Below are 22,119 nucleotides of genomic sequence, written 5' to 3'. Positions count from 1 at the left end.
GTCGTTCGATTTACTTCCTCTTGCCTTGAAGTTCTATCAAAATGAGAGAGATATCGTTTTCGTCAACGGATTCCAAGCTTTTTGATTGCGATATCTCGTCGGTAGATTATGAATTTTATCAAAAACACAAGGGAGCGTTTAAGGGAATGCTGGAAGACCAGGTTGGTATGTCAGCTGTACTGTAACAAGCCAAAAGCTACGTAAAACCATAATAATTGTTTTATATAAGTTTCTTGTAACGTTAAGTCAAATTGTTTTGTAATTTACATAAGATTAGCTTAAAATTGAAGAAACCTCGTCTAGGAAAGTTTCCTCAAGGAACTCAATGACGTTTTCTGAATTGTGATTGCTGACTTTTTATCGACGGTACTTCATTGGATTCGGTCGATTCGCGGACAGGTCACTCGTTACAAAACCTTTACTAATGCTAAACTCAGGCCCAATTAGGCTAAAAAAACGATGTTTAAGCCTAAGGTTAGCCAAATTGAAGGTTTTGGGTTTGTTTAGTATAGTTAAACAATGACCTGTAACGGGTAACCTGTGGAAGGTGACCTGTGTTAAGGTGGCTCAATCCAGTTTCAACACTTTCAACATATCTCGTTGTTAGAAGGATTGACACTACAACATTTTATCACGTAACAGCAATGTTATCTTACCAAGTAAACAAGATGCAGTCATTTTTATGAATTAACATGTTACCATGGCAACCGGAAAGCCTCATTAAAACACTGTATATTTTGGCTTTAGTTGCTCATATCTGAAAAACGAACTCGGTTACCCCAGTTTTTTTATTGCACAAAAGTGATCAGCAGGCCAAGATGAAACTCTCTGCAAAATTTTAAAAAATTATGTGGAGTGGATTCAGAGCTACCTTCAATTTTCAGTTATTTAAGGTTGCTCTGAATCCACTCCACATAATTTTTGTTAAACTTTGTGGGAAGTTTCATTCTGGTATGCTAATTACATCTGAGAAATAAAAAATGGGGGTCACCAAGTGCGCTTTTGAGATATGAGCAGCTAAAGCCAAACTATGGGGTGTTTTTGCAGGGCTTTCCTGTTGCCACAGTAACTTTTTATGTCACAAAAGTGACCAAATCTTTTGCAGCAATAATTGGTGTTTGATATGGGTACCATAACATTGCTGTTAAGTGATTGATAGTGTCAATCCTTCTAATAAGAATGTTTCTTTCAAGTGTTGAAACTGGTTTGAGCCACCTTAATCACTCACTGAAAAATGTTCCCATTAATGTTAACCTTTTGACGTCCAAACCGGCCTAAACCGGCCAGACTTAGTCTTTTACTCTGTCTAATGCCAGATGATTTTACTCGTCTATGGGGAACCCCCTTGGAGTCAATGGGTTAATATATTAATTTGCCATTGATTTGCCTACAGGCACCCCAAGCTCAGTGAGAGGGAAAGCCAACATGGCCGAGAGAAATGTAAGGAATTGTTTGGGAATTCCGATAAAAGGCTTAAAAGATAATGATGTGAAAAAATTTTCAATTAAAATGTGTTACCTTATCGTAGGGTGTAAAGTGCAGGTTGAAGGTTAGGCTTGCAGGTCATAGTTTTGCCATAACTGAAACAAACGAAACCTTTACAAAAATGCTAACCTTCAGCTTAAACATTATCTAAAGGATAGTGTTTAGGCCTAATGTTAGTATTAGTAAAGGTTTGGGTTGTTTCAGCTATGGTGATACAATGACCTGCAACCCGCATTTTACACCCTTCATTATGTGGTCATTAACAACATTTGTCATTAACAAACTGCGTTCTGGCACCCTTTGTTAAGTGATTGATTCCAAAGGTCGACGTGTTCAACTTGGCTCATGCTACCATCATTTGGAAGGTTTTTTCTTTTGATCAAGTGCACAGACTACTGGCTGTCTCAGCTCGCTCACAGGGCTGCTATAATTTGTTGTTGGTGGGTTGAAATGAAAGTTCAATCTTTTATCAATTGATTCTGATGTGGAATTGTAACTGTGGGAACATTTTGTCAAGGAATATTTGACTCAATTTGGTGGGTTCCCCAAATGGAGTGTACAGCCTTGGGATTTTATAGTACCATTGGCAATTGAGAAATTGAAAAATGGCTGAAATCGCACTGAATCTGGAAAAAAACCACACAGGAAGGAAGCGACCTGCAGTGGTAATAATGTAAGGCTTTTTAATTGAGAATTTTTTGTATCATTATCTTATAAAGTAAGCCCTTTATCGTTCCCATACAAATCCTTGTATTTTTGTCAGCCATGTTGGTTTACCCTTTTACTGAGCTTGGGGTACCTGTGGTTAAACGTGGCAATGTTAAATCGTACATGGGTATACGTTTTAGTACATGACTATATATGGGAATACATGGGTATACCTGGTAGTACATGGATACACCTAGAATACATGAGTATACATGTACGAGGCAATAGGTGGATATACACTGTAATACATGGCTATATATGGAAATATCTGGTTAAAAATGGCTGTACATGGCTACATGTGGCTATACACGGCAAAACACAGATATAGATGGATATTTAGTAAATAGGCTGGTAATGTCTGCAGCTGACTCCAAAAAAATGAATATTTGGCCAAGAAGCGAAGCTTTGAGGGCAAATATGAAATTTTGAGGACAATCTCTCAGCCAAGGACATTATCAGCCAACATACCAGCAAGCCATACCCCCACCCCCACCCCCCCCCCCCATTAATTTCCATATTGCGGAAAAAAACCGCTCATAAAAGGTCAGTGTTGAACAGATCTGATAGCGATGCTTCAAATCATTTTAATTGTCACTGTGAATCAAAAACTCAAAAACTCAAAAACAAAGTACTGAAAAAGAAATTTCAACAACAACAAGCTTTATTCACATTTCAGGTTGTAATTATAATTTAGTTACACAAGGTAATTTTAGGCCAATGGACAGTTACATGTAATTTATAATAGAAAGAACTAAAAATACATTACAGGTAAGAAAATGCCTAGCATCTAAATAAACTGTTAGGTTTCCGAGTTAGAAACTAGTCTTGTATTGATTCAGTTTAATATGTAGACATCAGGAGAAAAAACATGCAAAACAACACATACACACAGAACAGAAACATAATAGACAGTACGAAAGAAATTATATTTCACCCTAATCATATTGGCCAAAGGTCGGTTTCTGGTAGCTTTTTAATTTCTTCTAAGGTTGCCATAAGTGCTGATGTCCATGTAGGGAAAGATATTTTTGCCATCATTGGCAGAGCTAAATAATGCACTTCTGGCTGCAATGGTGCCATGCAACCGCCAACCGTGAAAGACAGAATGTGCAAAGTTGGATGACAGTGTTTTTAAGTGCAGCTGGAATTTTTCTCTCCTTCAAACTGTTGGTTTGTTTTTATAGTTAGTAATTTCAACACAGTGTTTTAAATTGTCTACTCTGTAAAATGACTCAGTTCAAGTTTGTTTAGGATTAAATCTCCTTTAAAGTCTGCTCATAACTTTCTTCACACCTTCAAAGTCGTTGACAGCATATTTTGTTGACTTTCTTGGCCTAGGTTCTAGAAAACGAGTTTGTTTTTCTTCCACGTAAAATGAAAATTCTTCGGCTGTCTATGTTTCTTTTCAACGGAAATGATCGCTACAGCATTTTGAAGGGCAAATATGCACGCAAATGGGGGTTATTGCGTGATAACTGTCCTTTGAGTTTGCACCACATGACGTAAATTAGCCAATAAAATCACCCGAAAATTAATTGGTGGGTTAAGAATATGGTTACTCATGAATAGGCATGGTGATACATGGCCATACATTGATAATTACATGGTTATGCATGCGCATGGAAATATGTGCTAATACATGGCTATATATGGCTAAATAGATACATTGCTTTTCATGGCAAAATACAGCAACAATGGTTAGCTTGCATGAAAGGTTAAGTAAGGATAAGGACACTGTATGCATTTTAGTAATGAGGGTTAAGTGCTCAATTTAGTGATTAGGGTTATACACTTATTTCAAACAGTTAGGGTTAGGGTTAGGGTTAGACCGCGCACTGGTGGCTCAGTTGGTTGAGCACCGGGCTGTCACGCGGGAGGACGTGAGGTCAACTCCGTCCGGACCAACACTCAGGGTCTTTAAAAAGTGCTGACTGACTGTTCTTATATATGGAACAGTCAACGGCGAACTCAAATTCATTCAAAATGGCTCAAAAAACCGCTTTTGAGGTAAAAGGACGAATATAAACCACAGGTAAAGTAATTAAACGTTTATTTATCATTGATTTACATACATAGTTAACGATATATCGCCATAGGTGAAGCAAACGGTAAATCCAGTACATTTACTATAAAATAACAATCGGCTACACAAACAGATTGTGTGGGCTACCTGTGGTAATACGGGCAACATTTTTCGTGGAACTTGTGGCGCAACAATGTTGCGCTGCAAGTTGAGATGGTTTGTTGCGTGTATTGCCACCTTGCGCAACAAATTTTTGTGTTGCAAAAAGTAGACGTCGCTTTACTTTTTGCAACATGAAAATTTGTTATACCTCCCAACTCAAATACGTTTTCCGATTGGAGGAGAACGTGTCACACTAACTACCTAGGGCGAACAAAACTAACTCCCTAGGGAAACAACGACTTGAACTTTCGACTCGCACGTTATCAGGTCGTGCACCTTAAAACAGCGGCAAATTCCGTGTAAAAATCCGTGTATTCTTGGATTTCACATGACTTCACGGCCGCCATGTTGGTGTCCCGATCCAATCCTCCGGGAATTGAAAGCTGTTATTATGCTAACGTCTTCTTTTGTTTTTGTTGAAAAACATGGCATTTGATCACGTCAGTGAAACCCAAGAATTGTTCTATTTTGAGTCGGGAGGTAAATGAGGTAAGGGTCTCGGGGAAACAAAACTCACTGTTAACCTTGGGGCCAGTCATAAAGTGCTTATTGCTCTTGAGCCATTGAACCGAGTTCAATATCGTTCACCCAACCTACTCTAAGATTTTTTTTCTAAATTTTTCCCTTTTTTCAAAATTCTAAGTGACATACGCTACTAATCTAGTCCTAGATTAGTAAAATAAACGTAACAGTGAAAATTGTTCTCGTCCAAATGGCAGCGACCGTTTACGAAACGGAAATTTGCGCCGCCTCGATTAGCCTCTTATGATATTTGTGGTGAGAGAGTTTTACTATCATAACCGACTGTAATTATATCAATTGTAACTATCTGTTAAAGTGCCCCTGTGATATAAAAAATCACTTCCTGTTTTTGGAAGTGTGTTTGCTTAGGGATGGACCATTAAGGCCGGGACACACTAGGCGACAAGTCGCAGCGACATATCTCTGCGACAAGTTGCTCCGTGTGTACTACTTGCAAAACAAGTCGCTGCGACACGACGCCTGTTCGGAGCACCACGTGGTGATCTCGTATGAGGGGGGATGTGAACTAGTTTTCTAATTCAATATGGCTGACCATATGACGCTCTCTCATTGGTTCATTCATATTTTGTCGCTGCGACTTGTTGCGGGAAGTGTACACACGATGCGACAACGCTGCTTTCGCTAATTTTGGCGCTGCGACTAGTCGCGCGAATTTAAACTAGTTTGAATTCGTGCGACTGATCGCGGCGACAAAATTCTGCCGCAGCGACAATGATTTTCATGAAATTGACCGTGTCACACAAGGCGATTTGTTGCGGCGACTTGTCCCCTCGACGTGTCGCAGCAACTTATCGCCTAGTGTGTCCCGGCCTTTAGAAAAGAGATGAAGGGTGTGGGGAAAAAACCACAAAAAAATTCATGCAAGGGAAAATGGCAAGAAAAGAAATTCAAGCAAAGAAAAAGGTAAAGAAAAAAAAATCATGCAGAAGGAAGGTTCAGTTGTGACTTTTATTTAATAACTAGAAATAGTGTTCACTAGAGCTGCCCCCGCTTTTGATAACCTGTTTATGGCATGTGTATTTAATATAAATACTGTGCATAAGACCGTTGAAAAATTAACGTTTCAAGCATTTTATTGAAGTTCACATTCATGTAAGTAGTTAACAGCACAAGTAAAGTGGTTGTTGTGACATCGCACTACACCTCTCAGTTTGTACTGAGCTCCCCTGATTAGAATCTCCTCAAACACATTTATGTCTTTCATTAATGCAGGAGGGAATTCAATGAAAAGGAAACGTGAGTTTAATACGTTCCTTAAAACAGGCTCAGTAGTTTGAGTATCACAATAGGCACAAGTTAACCTTCCTGGATTTGTATGCATTTCAGTAACAAAAAGAGGCCACATGTTATCGAAACCCAGCTGGTTTAATCCATATGCTGTAACTACTGTTAAAAGAATACTGCTATTCAAAGTCACAAAATTCGAGCATGACCTACAAATTCTTAAACTGGCGTTTTAATGATTCGGTTCGCACAACCACGCGTCCCTGCCCGTGGCATGTTTGAACGAAATCTTTCATGACTTTCCGCAAGTTCAATACAATCGACGAACTTGAGGTCTTGAAAGCAGCTTTACTTGTGGCTGAATTTCCATGTGAACACTGCTCGGACTGTGCTTTGAAGTCGGCGTATAAGCGAGCTAGTCTCCTGTACTCAAACTTGGTCAGCCCGAGTGGCTCGGCATCATCTGCCTTGACATCTTCTAAATGGCAAATTTCGGTAATCCCGTTTTCAGATAAACGTCTGTGGGGTTTATCCAAAGAAGCACTCTTTCACTGTGTGTACTTTTTCGAAAAGATTTTGCATTAAGAAGTGGCCTGTATCCTTTGATCTGTTGTGAGTGTAGAATAATTTATAAATAAAAGAAACATAGATAATGAATCAAGATTTCACTGTTAAAAAAAAGCAATATTTGTCTAAAAAAAAAATTTGTACCGGCTGAAAAACGGCTTTGTCAAAAATGGCTTTGTCGATGGGGAATTGAAATAAAGAAAAGGGTTTATCAACTGAGTTCATGTGGTAAATTGACCACTGTAAAGAAATTTGAAAGCTGACGTTTCGAGTGTTAGCCCTTCGTCAGAGCGAAACCCTTTCTGTTTTTCACGTGTAAAACTACTTTTCGTAACGGAAAAAACGTGATCTTCTTTGATGATTCCTTTGGCAATTCAGCAATATTTTTGTCTCAGATAGCAGTATACAACTACTGGAAAGTAACTACATCACTATAGCGTAACAATGGTACTGATGCAGTATTAATAAACTACAATTTATCTTGAAAGGAAAGTACTCACTTTCCAGAATGGCCGGTTTCGAGGTGATGTAAAGGAAATTTCTTTGGAATAATCGAAAGTAAGATTTGTAGCACTGCACAGATTTAATCTTGTAGGAGAAATAAGTGATTGTATCTTTCCAAACTTGGTCAGAATGGTTTCGATCTCAGTTATTTTCCTAAAAGCATGTTGGGATACAATTGTCACATTCCACCATTACGTCGATTTCTATCAAAAGGAGGAATGTTGGAGCTGCCATTGGTTGTTGGACATTCTTCACACCGCTTGTTACGGGTATTTTCTGTCCGTGAAATGGGCATATTTTGATGAATGTGTCTAATAACAACTTCTGGCTTTTCCGTAATTTTCCGTCCTCTTTGAAGAATTCGACTGTGTACTTGTGACAAGACTTAAAACAGGCCCCTTTTTAACTCAGTGGAGCTGGCTGTCACTCCTTCTGTGGGTCCTGTAAACTTTTTAATGTAAGTCCGCTGACTAGTGAATAGCGTTTGCGCATACATTGTAGTTTTGTGAGGCGGTAATGTCACTGTGTAGAGCAGTCATGGACTGTCCCGTGAGAAACCGTCTTTCGGTACATAATTTTGTTCGTTCGATAAAGATACACCTTTTCTGAGTGCCAAATTTCTACTAGAAAAATATACAAATTGGATGAGCCGTACGAATACTCTCGATTTAGCTGCCTTTCAATTAAGAGACGCTACCATTATTTCAGGGAAACTTTTCCAAGTTTTCAGGAGTAGGATGAAACAAAATATGATGAGTTGTGAAATGGAAGTCTAATAGTATAAAGGAGATAGCGTGCGGAAAATGAACGTGCAATTCTCAAAGGCGACGAAAAATTACCTGATCGTAGTGACGATTAAAATAAAGCTAAATATCAACATTTCGACGGATCGAAGGATGAAGAATGGAACAGGGAATGGATGTTGTATCATGATTTTTCTAGAATTATGTCCTTAAGTTTTAAATGGTAATGATTCCGTTAAATATGAGTATTCCGATTGAAAAAAGGTATTACGATGCATATGACGTCCTCGAAAGGGAATAACATATCGTATCTCTCCCTGGGTCTCCCATCCAAAACATACATTCTTCATAGGGGTTTTTCAGGGCCAATGAAACACTATCATGACAGAACAGAACATTCAACAACAACTGTTAAGGATCCCAACTGGCCGGAGGCAAGCTAGTTGGCTATTTACAAGTGCAGCTTGGAGGTTGAACCAGGGACTACCAGGAACAAATTCAACCATGCTGTTACTGTATATTTTAGAGGTGCCTCGTTAGGAGTTCTTTCGTGGTAATTTGTTCGCTCTTGTATTAATTGGTTTTCCCATTCAAAGACGTTAGCCTCAGAGGGGCGTATTTAACACTTAAAAACCCTCATTATGCATGTTTCGATATATATATAGCACATGCAGTTTTCTCTTTTTGGGCTTCCCTACGTCATGTGGTAAAGAGTTTGAATTTACCGTTTAGTTATTTCAGTTTCAAGTTTTCCTGGGCCATCTAGTTGTGTTGGGCAGTTTAACTCACTTCACGTCTCGGAGAAATCACCAATAAGGTTTGTAATTATCGGTTTCAAGTTTGTACGTATTTTCGTTTTATCGACCATGTAATTAACTCGCTCGTTAACCTTTTTTTTTAACTTTCCTGTTTTAGAACTGTTTTATCTTTTCCCCAGAAACGATGGGTACAGTGCAGTTATTTTGACCACAAGTTACCTTCCCAAATCAATCAGATCGATCTTATGATTCAGAGTCTAGCCAAGGGCAAGTATTTCAATCCTGTCACATAGTCACAGTACTCAGCTCTTATCTCATGTTATCTCAAGAAGTACATGCTCGTATCCTCAAACTTCCGTCCTCAAATATTGTTTTTTTAGTACCCCTCTCCTTTGCTTCTGAGACTGTTGAACGCACTTCAATAATCCGAGATTACTTCTAGTAATATTTGTTATCGTCAGTACGGATCGAGGGACGGCGTAATTGCAGGTTAAGGTCTGTAAGTTACTATCCTCTAAACCTCACTGGGAGTTGTGACTGACACTGTCAATTAAGATTCTTAAGAATTGTTGCTGTATTTGTAGTATGTGCTATTTTGCAGTCACAGCTTTTACGACTGGTACACGATACATACACTTTCTTTGTGGGACAGATATGCTACCAAACGTACTGTCTCTTGGTCGGCTCCACGTCATCTAAAGGAGAGATGAGAGGCGGCTTAAATTTGTGCTCTTCATAAGTCCCTGTCTGTTGCCATCGCTGGTATTCCCTTCTCGGACAGTTCTCTCTCATTTGAGAGGTGTTATAGCTAGACAGTTACTGTAAAAAAATCGTATTCCGAATTCAGTGGCTCCTAGCCACTTTGATTGCAACAACTTTCTTCTTGTTTCTTGTGAAGAGTTTGCCGTTGCTGTAAACCCATTTCTTTCGAGTTATCATCTGTTGTTCCTATTTTGTTAATTGTTTCGACTCAGATCCGCCGATCCGCGTTTCTTGAAAGGCCGAGTTGTTTCTGTTTTTTCTCTGAAGAAATGTTTGGCCTTGTCGAAAATGTCATCTTCTAAATAACAATTTAAATGTGAGTCTTTGGCTCTAGGTGGCTTTTCAATTCCCCTATTTCTCTATAGAAATATAATTCATTTACGCAATTGTGTTCGCGTGACTCCGCCGCGTCGTATTGCGTATTTCCCTCCAGCATGGCGAATTTTGTACCATGTGATCGTTACTTGCAAAAGGCCAAGAGGTTGGGGGTTCAAGTTCTGGTGAGTATGCAAGTGCTTAAACAATCTGGCACCATCTCATCTATCTGACCTCATCATTCAGTACAAGCCTACACGAACATTGCATTCTAGTTCTAAGAATTTATTAGTAATTCCTTGTGCCAACACCATATGATATGGTGAAATAACATTTTGTGCTTTAGCACCGAGACTCTGGAATGGTTTACCGCTAGACATAAGATCAATTAACAGTTTGGAGCTTTTTAAGAAAACACTCAAAACATTTCTTTTTACTTTACAACAACTATTAATATATATATATACATATATTCCTTTTTTATTAGATTTTAATTTTCATAGTTAACAATTATTGTAATCAGCGGCTTTGGGCTAAACGGATTTAGGCACTATGTAAATTCTTTATTATTATTATTATTATTATTATTATTATTATTATTATTATTATTATTATGCAAAAAAGTCATGTCTGCATGTGACTAGTGTTCTGAGAGGGGTTGGGTATATGTAGTATGTATGGGGGGATAGATGAGTGAAGGGGGGATGGGTAGGATAGGGGCACTAGTGGAGATCAGGGACGGGTAGGAGAAGTAGAAGGGAGAAAAGAAATGGAAAGAAAAGATGTCTCAATCTTTGGTCTCATTCTTTTTGAAACCCCCCTAAAAAATTAAGCCCCTGTTTTTTAACTACACCCCCCAAAAAAGGAAAATCCCTATTTTAGACAGTTGATTTAAAGAAAACACTTTAAAATAATTTATACTGGTTTAAAAAATTTCAAACCAAGAAAAATTTGAAACCACAACATATATACATGGTTTCCTATGGTTATACACGACGATACATGATGGACATGTGGGGAAATACATTGCTTTGCGTGGATATACATATTTATACATACATGCTTATGGATATGCATGTTCATTTATTGGTTATACATGGCTATAAATGGATATACATTGCTATGCGGGGTAATACAGAACTACCGTATAATATTATAATACACTTTATTAAATGACCCCTCTTGATTAAAGTACTTACAACTGTTTTCGTTCTTAACATCGCTGACCTAGCTAGAGTGAGCACATTATGTGCTCCTGCTGTGATTTTTCATAAATGGCAGCAGAAGCACATACCTGTGTCAACTGCATGTGTGCATGATCTTTTAATCTGAAGTCCTGACGTAACCAGAAAAGTTATATTTCGTCCAGTAACCTTAGATTTCTTCCATTTCTGTCGCGTGGAGAAAGTTGCTAATCACCCCTTGTTTTTTTTTTCTTTTAATTTTCAGTCTGAACAACAAAAACAGCTGTTTGTCAATGCTTTTAGAGATTTTTCAATAAATTATGGCTGTATGAAAGACTTTCCTCTGAAGAAGGTAATTATGTCATCTTAAATTTTGTCCATAGTCTATTTTCTTTTTTAAATTCATCAGGATAACAAAGAAAGGAAAACAAAAGATTATTAAACCATTGACTCCTGGGGGTGAGACTTAACATCCTAAGGCTTTTTAGGTTTTCAATGGGTTAATAAGATATCTTTCATGCATGAATGTCGTTTTTTCAAGTGAAGAACCTCATAGGATCGATCCATTAAAAAGATATTTATGTGCTAAAACTACTTGCAAGTTGTTGTAATATTGTGGTTGCGTGTGTTTGCATATTGAGGAGAGGAGTTGCATAATTCCACCCTTGTGGGTTAACAAAATATCCTCTTTCTAAGTTTTTTTAATCTGCCTCTCGATGTAGCACAAGAGGTCTTTTAAGATCCTTAAATTAATGACTGAGAGTTAAAGAACTTGGCTACTGTCATTGCTTGGAATTTCAAAATGTTGTTGTCATAAATAGATCTTACTCTATCTAATGCCGGACAATTTTACTTGACAGTTGAGGACGCTTTAGGTGTGATCAATGAGTTAACAACATCCAGGTCCACTCAAACTATGTCCCCTTTAACTGATAAAGGAGGGTGATGGATGAAGGGTATCTTCTTGGCTTACTGTAGCAACAGATGGCAACAGATTGTCATTCTGAGAAATGCAGTTCCATGTTGTGTAATAATTTTTATTATCATGTTGCTTGTTTTTGCAGAGGGAAAATTTAGATTCACTTCTTGATAGTGTTGTAAAATATTTGAATGAACATTTTGTTCGTGGTAAGTTGATATTAAAATTTGTTGCTTCTGCTCTTTTTTGGAATTACTTTTTAATAGTTCATTTTAGGACGAGTCTGTGGCGATGGATTACCATCATTCTCATTCTGTGGAATTGTGTTAAACTTTGTTACAGGGAAAGTGAGTAAAGCCAAGGGTTTGCTAAGGGATATCGTTTGTTTGGCTCAAAATCGAGGCCTACTACAATACGTTGACTCATCTTCTTATGGTATGATAGCCTTATGATATTTATAGCATTTATAGGCCTATAGATCACGAAATAAAATGGTTTTAAACGGTCTATGTGATACTTAATGAGAATATGAAGGGTAAACCAAGGAATGATAAACCTCCATGGAGATTAATCAGATAGACTAGTGGCAGGGAAATGTGGGTGCTAATTGAACTCCGGGATGGAAAACCAATAGTTGGTTTGCCAAAGGTTAAGGTTTAGAACAGAAATTTTGAAAAGTCAGAAAAAATGATATTGATGTGTTTATTTCTGTTGTTCATTTTAAATGAAGGCCTTTAATTGCCTTGATTTAACCCTTTCACCCCAGTGGGGTTCCCCATTGATGAGTTAAATCATCTGGCGTCAGACAGAGTAAAATCTATAAGTGGCACTCTTGGGAGTGAAAGGGTTAAACGTAATTACTAAGCAGAAGTCATCTTCAGAAAGTACAATGTAAGTGATTGATGCATCTACGGGGGAATTGGAAAATGTATGTGGAGAATACAGAACACTCTGTATTCTGAGTTGCTGTGAGATACCGGTAGTTATGAACTTTCACCTGCAACATGATTGTTTACTGACAGTATCTTGCCATGTGTTGAATTTAATCTTTTTCATTTTTGTTACAGCCAAAGACCCATTCATTCACAAGGACACAAGGTGTGTAGTTTCTTTTAACATCATCCACCACCAAAGGCAACAGATCATTCCAGTAAACAATCAGCCTTATAGACTGAGGATGGTTTCCCTGTGGCCTTTTTAAATGTAGAATCCAACCATAATAATAATAATGGGAATTATTCTTTCAGAGACGTGTTTCGCCGACTGTTTGGAGAACCAACGTCACAAGATGCTTGCTTTAAGGTGTTGTGTTTGTTACGTCTCTGCGTTTTTTTCTCTTAATTATCAAATCAGTAAACACTCATCTCTCAGTGTAAATTCTTACTTCAACCAGGGTGACCTGTCATTTCCTAACTGAATGTTCCATTAGAATATGGTGTTCAGCAGCCAAGGATAACAAGCATGGAAATGGATTAGAAACAAAATTAAACTGGTTTAAAAAATTCTGAAGAATGAAAATATTTGAACCACAACATTCATACATGCACACAGGTGTATACATAATTAAAAAGCCAGCTGGTTTTTCCGTTTTTGTTTTGTTCTTTTTGTTGTTGTTTCTTTACCCACGGAACAACTTAAGAGCTCTCAGGAGCTTGTTCAACATATGTGTCCGTGCATTCCAGATCAAATTGGAATTTGGCAGTGTTGGTTTTTTTGAGGAGAGGGGAAAGTTGTAGTACCCAGAGAAAAACCTCTCGAAGCAAGGAAAGAACCAACAACAAACTCAACCCACATATGATTAAGCTTGCACACTGTGGATCATACAAACAATGGTCTTCACAATTCTCAATGACTTGCAAAAGGCTGTTGTTCAAAATTTGACCTGAAAGGAGCAATTTATTATTTAATCTTGCTTTTGCTGTTCATAAGTCAGCGATGGGTTCAAGTCATACCGTGGTGCTGTAGCTTACTAATACAACATTTCATAGAGCCTGACGACAAGATACCAAGCAAATTGTTGTAGGATGTGCTACCAATAATACAGGGTCATAACGAGGTATACGGGATCAGGGATCAAAGGCCTGAAAAGGGCCGGGATCAGGAATCGCAACCCAGGGATCTTGAATCACAACGTGTGGGATCGGGATCAGCAGTATTTTTCATGGGATCATGGATCAATTTTTTGCGGGTTCAGGGTTCAAAATTCTCATCATTTTGGGGATCAAGGATCAAAATTTTGGGTCAAAATATGCGATCAGTTACGAAAAAATATACCTCGTTGCGACCCTGAATAATAAACTTTTGGTGATTTTTGAAAAACAAAAGAGTATGAAACTTAAAAAAAGGTGGCAGTCTTTTATACTTTTCCTTTGTTTCATATTATGAGAATGAATATTAGACAAAGAGAAATCAAAATTGAACCGGTTTGAAAATATTTGAACCAGAACACAAACAAGCTAACAGTTGCACAAGTGAAGAACTGATTACTATCCTGCCCTTCAGCTTTAATTTTAAACTGCCATCTTTCTGTTCCTTGTGAAGCATTCAACGTTTCCAGCAAAAGCTAGAACACTAAATTGAAATAACCTTCTGTTCAAAGTAAACGTCATAAAGAGTGAGTTCTTGAAAGGATCTTGCGGAAGAGAAATGTGACAGATTGGTATGTTATCATTGTGTTAATAGGCTGTGTGTTTGCTACCACTTTATGTGAAGTTTGGTGGGTCGATTTGTCGATATTTGAGGCTTTGGGTAGAAGCTGGGAAAGTAGATAACCTTGGAATGACATCTTCGACAGCATTACCCTCATCAGCAGTGCTAAAATCCAAATCAATGTCCACAGAATCAGGAAAAAAAACCACGAAAAGTACCACCAAATCTACCCCCAGTAAGAAACCAGCGTCAAATGAGTCAAACTCATCCAGTAACACAACTGTCACAAAAGCATCAGTGGAGAGTCCTGCCTCGGGGGAAAAGCCGACTGGCTCTGATTCAGACGATGATGATGAAGAAGAAGAAGAAGAAGAAGAAGAAGAAGAAGAAGAGGAAGAGGAGGAAGAAGGAGATGATGAAGAAGAACAGGAAGAAGAAGAGAAAGAAGAAGAGAAAGAAGAAGAGAAAGAAGAAGAGAAAGAAGATGAAGACGAAGAAGAAGACGAAGAAGAAGAAAACTGGCATACGAAAGTCATACGAGGTATTCAGTCTGTCTTGACGGCCGAGAGGTCATCTGGTCCATCACCTATTGAATATATGGAAGTTTATAAACGTGATAAAGATGGTTCATACAGAAGATTGCGAGAGGATTTTCACTTGGACAAGCCACACCCGAATCAGGAATTTGAAGAACGGTGTCGGAGAAAAGACGAAGAACGGATTGAAGGCAACCGACTTCATGAAGTGATAATGAAAGACTACATTGAGAGCCCGATTCATGGGAAGCGACGACAATGTGCAAACTGCAAAAAAGTTGAGAAAATACCTGGAATATACAAGAAATGTGAGAGGTATGAACTTCATGTAAAGCTCTGTGTCTAGCCAGGGTTAGTGGAAACTGATAACAGGGTTGTCTTACTATCTATATTTGTTAAGTGAGAGATCGACGTGCGTTGCGGCCTTGGCACAGCATTGCATTTAAAGGCTTAAAGCATGGCATTTAAAGACAACCTCGTCTCGGCGGTGAAATGCTCTGGGAACGAGGTTGATTCAAAGAAGTATCATGAGTAAGTTTCGAGACGACTATTGGACTTCTTCAGAGAGTCAACCGGTTGCTTTTCTCCTCGTGGACATCTATATCGACTCAGACACTTTCAAAATGGCGATCAAATTAGCTCTGGGAGATTAAGTCCTTGGCTCGCACTCTTTAAGCATCGATCGGAGGTTAAAAAAATGACGGTCCAAAATTTCGCTGATTGTGTACTGAGCACTTCACGTTTTGAAACGAAAAACCGGTTATAGTATTTGGCCAAATGAAACAGTAGAGACAATACAATACAATACATACTTAATTCAGCGCTCACCATAGGGGCTTATATGAGCTATATTGGTATGTGCGTCCCCGAAGGGAATAGTGTTTTTAGCCATTTTGGTCTGAAATAGGGTATGGTTTGAATTGGGTATGTTTTTTGGAAGAAGCTCCTCAGTTTCATCATTAGGCGATGAGACCATCCACAAAGCCTTTCTCAAATTATTAAGCCAACCGCGTAACGGCTGAAATAGGTCTTAAATAGGGTATCAAGTTTTTGGTCAGGTCTGAGAAAGGATAGGTTGTTCAAAGGTGGATAACGCTATGCACCGGATAAATCACTATCCATTGGATAGCGTAATTGGTTTCGCAATGGCTTATCCACTGGGTAGTGATTTATCCGGCGGATAGCTCAAGTTCAAGTTTATTGAGTCGATAATGATGTCCACGAAGAGAAACCGGAGAAGCAACCGGCTGAGTCGCTGAGTCTAATAGTTTTTCTAGACACTTACTAATGTTACTTAATGCTTAAATTTTGTTTGGCTTTTTTTTTCCTACGAAAAATAGTGCATCCTTGGCCGCGACGCACGATCTGCCACTTAAACAAATATAGATAGTAAGGCTGGAGGACGAGCACGTTTTTTTGTTGTTAGCTGCCGCAGTGGATATGGAGGTCCAATTAAATTCAGGTGCGCATGCCTAGAGCGGAGAGCTTCTGCTCGTAATGGAAGTCGTTCATTTGAAAGTTGGTTGTAAGATTTTAATAAGTAAATGGAACTTAAGGAATATTTTTACGTGGCTTAATTTGGCCATTTTGACAGCGCTTCTTTAAAAAAATGTCGGCCCCTGTTCTTGAGCACTTCTCTGCGCACAGTTTGTGGAACCGTGCAAATTGCCACTTTCTGAATCGGCCTGAAGTGGGGTAACAACGTAAACTTGAACGATTCCTGGCCCAATACATTCGGACCGCACGTTGCAACATGCATATCGTTGCGTGTAAACTGCTCTCACGTTTGGAAAATGTCACGAAAAAGCTTCTTAAATTCTTTAAGTTTCCTTTCCCTGTAGGCTTGTAACAGGCGTCACATCGGCTTATATTCGGAGAGTTTCTGCCGCCGTGGCAGATCTAAAATATCAATACTGTAGTAGAAATAAATATTTTTCCATCGAACACGTTTCACGTTGGCCTTTGGTCAGAGACAATTTCGCACGCGGGCCCCATTTGAGAATGGAATCCAACATGGACGCCATAACTTCATGTTAAAATGTATTTAATACAAAACCTGACGGCTTAAGGGATACACGTGGTACTTTTAGGTAGAGAAAGATGTGATACAAATAGAAAGGTAGGCTAAATAACTTTGATAAGTCAACATTTCAGTTCGTTCGAATTGATTATTTTGTACTTGTTTTCGTTTTCATCCACAACAGATGTAAAGGAAAAGGCACAAAATTTTACTGCAGCCGTGAATGCCAAGGTTAGTAACTGCGTAATGGCAGCGCAAACAAACCAGCACTTTAAAGCATACGTACATTCCTAGAGATGCGCGCGAGAGTAGTGGAGAATGGAAGCGTTATATTAGTATAACAATATACAGTTCATATGAACGAGAGCAACTAATTTGATCATGCCGATGCCGATGCCGATGAATAGATGGCTCTGGATAATGCGTTGACTGACTTGATTGGGGTGTGTTATTCGCTATCGATGAACTGACGGATCCTAGACAAATCGACCGACTACCTGACTACTCAGCAAGCCATTGCATGTAAAGGTCTTTTTTTTTTCGTATTTTTAGGTGAAGACTGGATTTCAAGACATAGACAGGACCATTCCACAGTGGAGCAACCGTCATAAATGCACACTGATGATTGTAACTTTTACAGTTCCGGGTGTCTCGACAGTGACTCATCCTATAATTTAAATGGGTTGTTGCCCTAGAAAGTAAAACTAGAAAAGGGGATTATTCAGGGATTGTTGCCCTAATATGATCATTTGTGGTGGTTTGACATCGTTTTTATTCGTTTTGAAATTGTATGGAAAGTAGGCGAGATTGTTTTACTCGGCAATTTGTTCATTGATTTAATTTTGTAATCGTCATTTTACCCGCTAAGGAACGTTGACCTTTGGCTCTTTCGAATGTTTTGGAATCCGTGATGTTTTGGATCTTTGAGCCCCTCTGTGACTGCCATAACTCGCTTCAAGAAACACAATGGCAAATACAAGACAAATGGAGGTCAAGTTAAATTATGAATTTAAGTTGAGACCAAATATAAATGAATGTAGAGGAAAACAAAGGAGCCTGGGGACCGGCAACTCATTCATTTAAAAGGTGTTCGTTGGTGAGATTACCTTGACATCTAGAACGGTTAGCAGTGACTGTTCTGAATAAATACGAAGAACGGAATAATCCGTTCTTATTTCATTTATATCGATTGCAGTGCGATGACATCTTAAAAGAAACCTAGAGCAAATTGGGCAATAGTGTTCCATTGGCGATACAACCCCATGGCTACAAATTTACATTTCAAATTTCTCCCACTTTTCAAAAAATGCCAAGAAAATCGAGGCGGTTTTGAATGGGGAGAACGGCTGGCGCAGTGGTAAGAGAGTCACCTCCGACGCCATATGTGGGTTTAGTTTCTTGGTTCTCTACTCTCGGGTTTTTCCCCGGGTACTCCTGTTTTCCCCTCCCCTCAAGAACCAACATTTGATTTGATTTGTTCTGATTTCAGTTGATTTGCACTCGTGCTTGACGGCTAAATAACGTTGAGACTTCAACAAAGTCATTATTATCATTATTATGTACAATTAAACTCAGATGATGTGTAACTTTCGAGTTGATCGGCGCATTACGTTTATCGAGCACGAAACTTGTACAAAATATTGTGCTAACTGCTGTATAATAACAGAATGGGTAGAACAGATAAAAGAAAACCTTCTTAATGGTAAATGTACCTTTGATGTACTAGAAAAGTCATTTTGTAAGACAAATTTTATCGAAATACTTACAGGCATGACAGTGAAGTCAAGGCAGCTATCTTAAATGACCGGGTGACCTCGGTACTAGTCCCTAGTCCATAGATGATATGGTTAAACTTGGATTTTTTTAAAGATTTTTAATGCCATACGCGATGGATAAATTACACAATGCAGCAAAAAACATGAATTTGCAAAAAAGTCTGCAGAATCATGCAAAATGAATCAAAGACCAAGCATTGAGAGATTGACCGAATTAAACTGCAGAGAGCCCAGATCCACTGAAAGACTTCCTGCTCGTGAAGAAAAAGTAACCCTCAATATCTCGTGATGCCCAGAGGTAGCGAGGTGGCATCAGACGGATTATGAAAGACCCTTCATAGTACTATAATTATTTGCCAAAAAACTTTGTATGGAAGTACTTGCAAGGTAATGCTAAAAATCTGCGTTTGATTGCTGGACTAGGCTGTTTGCTCTTTGAAGCCTCAACCGCGCAAAGATTCTCTCCAACGACACTCGACGCCACGGCTGTTTTTATTTGCTGTTGTAGCAAAAAGTAGTTTCATTATGGAGGGAGGTGAAATGTATTGCTCTAATGGGTCCAGTGCATTGCTTTTAGCCAATGAAATCACCCCGTAATTTTATTGTCTATTTTGCTGCACCGAACAAAGTCAACCGAGATTATAACTCGGATACCTTTCAGGTTTTCCGAGTAATAATGAATGAAATGATGATATATGAAATAAATCATATATTGAACTGCGGATATAAAATCAAGTGAAGCTATGATCCTCGCAGTTATGAACAAGAAGAATTCAGGACTTTAACGGGCTTTGAACTCGTGGCCTCGCTATATCGATGCAACGCTCTAACCAACTGAGCTATGAAGCCACTGACGTCGGGAGCTGGTCATTTGTGGATTCTAATGTTCCCGTGATGAATGAATCAACGAATGAAATGAACCCACAAATGACCAGCTCCCAACGTCAGCGGCTTCATAGCTCCGTTGGTTAGAGCGTCGCACCGTTATCGCGAGGTCACGGGCTCAAACGCCGTTCATAACTGCGAGGATCAGAGCTTCCTTTAATGATTAACTAGACTTTCCGTTAGCGTAAACTGGGTTACCTGTGGTAGATGTTACACAAAAAGAGGGGTTGGGTGGTATTGAAAGCATGGAAACTGGAATTTTCCCAGGAGTAATGCTGGCTCCGCCAATCCGGAAATAACAAAGAAAAACTATCTACACTATCTACACAGTGAGTTGTAGTGCCAATCAAACAAGAGTTTGTAATTGAAAACCTAAACATCTTCGAGATGCAAGTTCATGAACACGTGAACCTGACGTATGGCAAGATATAAACGTGACGAACACAAAAGCAATGGAAATGGATCACAAATAAAAAGCTTTGGCTACCTGAATGATTTTGGGTTAGACTGAAGCGATAGACTGTTGAAAAGTCCGAAGTTATCGCTTTCCATGCTAATTGGTAATGTAAACATAGCGAGTCGTTATTCGAAATATGACAAATAGAGTGAGCTGAATCAACATATTTTATCTTTTCTCCCGCCCTTATAATATATATTGAAACAAACAACATATTTGCTATTAGAAGGAAGAAATAAAACCTCTCTTTTTATTGCGACGGCTGACACTCCGTGTCAAAACCCATACGCAACTAAATAAATTTCCCACAAGTGTTCAGGACCAAACCCTTTACTGAAGTACCCTTTCCTTGAATAATGAAGAAAAAATTGGACAGCAAGCTTTCCTTCTTGACTAACAACAATTAGTGTCACCCAACTAGTGGACTAATGCAAATCCTGCATTTCAATTGGCTACGCTACTAGAGGACTATTAGTATTATTATTATTGCCTTATTCTGTCCGACTAGTTGAGTGAAACTAAAACAATTAGACCATTCGCCCTCAAGGGCCACGGGCAATAGCCCATTTGGCTTCGCCTCATGCGAACACAAAAGCAATGGAAATGGATCACAAATAAAAAGCTTTGGCTACCTGAATGATTGATTGTTAATTAGTCGAATTTCCAATTGTTTTTTACCTGAAGACTGTGCAGAGTTCGGCGGAGTACAAATAAATATAACTAGCCAGACTAAAGAGATCACAGATCCACTCAAGGTGTTCGATTCCATCTCTGAGTTTGTTAAACCCATATCCAACCAGAAAAAGTTCACAGAGAATTTGCCATCTGGTTTCACTGTTGTACATAACACTATAGTCAGTAAAATATTAGAAACACAGCTCACTTTAATACAGTTCGACGGGCGAAGGATGCAATTGTTGTCGAAGTCCATTACTCGCCGCTTTTAAGATTTCAGATATTTATTTTCCACCGCCTGTCTTGTTTATCTAATTGACGTTCCGTTCTTGAGCTTCGTGAGGGCATATTTTGTTTAAAGATCCACTAAACTGCCATTCGCGTTACAATGACTTTGACGCTATTGCCGGTTAATTAAATATTCTACTGTGCCTACCGGATAAAATCTACGTCTTTCTACTACCCCCTCCCTGAAACCTTCTAAAGATACGCAGAGAAGGCTCTAGGAACAAAGGAAATACTTAGCAGAAGAAATAACTGTGGACGCCCCGTGACCTTAAACTGGGTTGCCTGTGGTACGTGTTATACAAAAACAGTGGGCACTGAGCTGGGTGGCTTGAACGCGCTGAAACTGGATTTTTCCAGGAGTACTCCTACCATGGAAGAAGCAGGCCGGGGGATCGAGTTTGTTCGGAAGCGGTAGGACTAAGAACTCGGTAAAATAGCAATGTCCTTTGATCGCTAAACAACAACGGTTTAAAACGGTAAACCAAACTCAGAATAAACTGTCCGAAAAACTCGAAATCTCTCAAAACCTGAAAAAACCACACGTGATGAACGTACGCGTAATGTGCTTGCGAAATCAACTTTAAAACTTTTATAGTCACGCGTCACGCCAGTAAACAGGAAAGGAAAGTGTCTAGTAAACATTAATGTCTTCTTAACAGAGCTCGAATGCGGCATATTTCTCATTCCCTAAAGCTGCTCTGTCCGGAAATGAAAGACTGCTTATTTTTGAAATAGCTTCTTGTTTGTAAATAATTGCTGCATAAATTAAATTTGATCAAGAACGTAAAAATTCAGCTAAATGCTCAGTAGATAAGCTTAAACAAATATTAAGGGTTTCCCAAATAAACTTCGTTTTACACTAGAATGACTACACAAATTTTTTCTGACGTCAAAACTGTGGCTGCCTATTAATTATTTGCAAGAAAGAACACTTGAA

The 22,119-nt window shown here is 38.7% G+C and overlaps 1 protein-coding gene across 3 annotated transcripts; it reads left to right on the top strand.

Moving 5' to 3' along the window:
• Positions 1-18,883, top strand: LOC137992786 (X-linked retinitis pigmentosa GTPase regulator-interacting protein 1-like). Of its 3 annotated transcripts, none has more exons than XM_068838303.1 (11): positions 23-161; positions 8,692-8,776; positions 8,897-8,984; positions 11,244-11,330; positions 12,043-12,106; positions 12,240-12,332; positions 12,965-12,995; positions 13,145-13,199; positions 14,580-15,397; positions 17,287-17,333; positions 17,655-18,883. In XM_068838303.1, the coding sequence occupies exons 4-11, from the start codon at positions 11,307-11,309 to the stop codon at positions 17,711-17,713; spliced, it is 1,191 nt and encodes a 396-aa protein (XP_068694404.1). In that variant the 5' UTR covers positions 23-161; positions 8,692-8,776; positions 8,897-8,984; positions 11,244-11,306; the 3' UTR covers positions 17,714-18,883. The 3 variants fall into 3 exon arrangements, with proteins under 3 accessions (XP_068694403.1, XP_068694404.1, XP_068694405.1); XM_068838304.1 differs by having other exon boundaries at positions 27-161; positions 8,875-8,984; XM_068838302.1 differs by lacking the exons at positions 8,692-8,776; positions 8,897-8,984 and having other exon boundaries at positions 1-161.
• The last annotated feature ends 3,236 nt before the right edge of the window (positions 18,884-22,119 follow it).

The sequence above is a fragment of the Montipora foliosa genome, chromosome 2 (genome assembly GCF_036669935.1).
Source record: "Montipora foliosa isolate CH-2021 chromosome 2, ASM3666993v2, whole genome shotgun sequence".
Taxonomy (NCBI): Eukaryota; Metazoa; Cnidaria; class Anthozoa; order Scleractinia; family Acroporidae; genus Montipora; species Montipora foliosa.
Note: the sequence above shows the minus strand (reverse complement) of the source record. Positions and strands in the feature narration are given on the sequence as shown.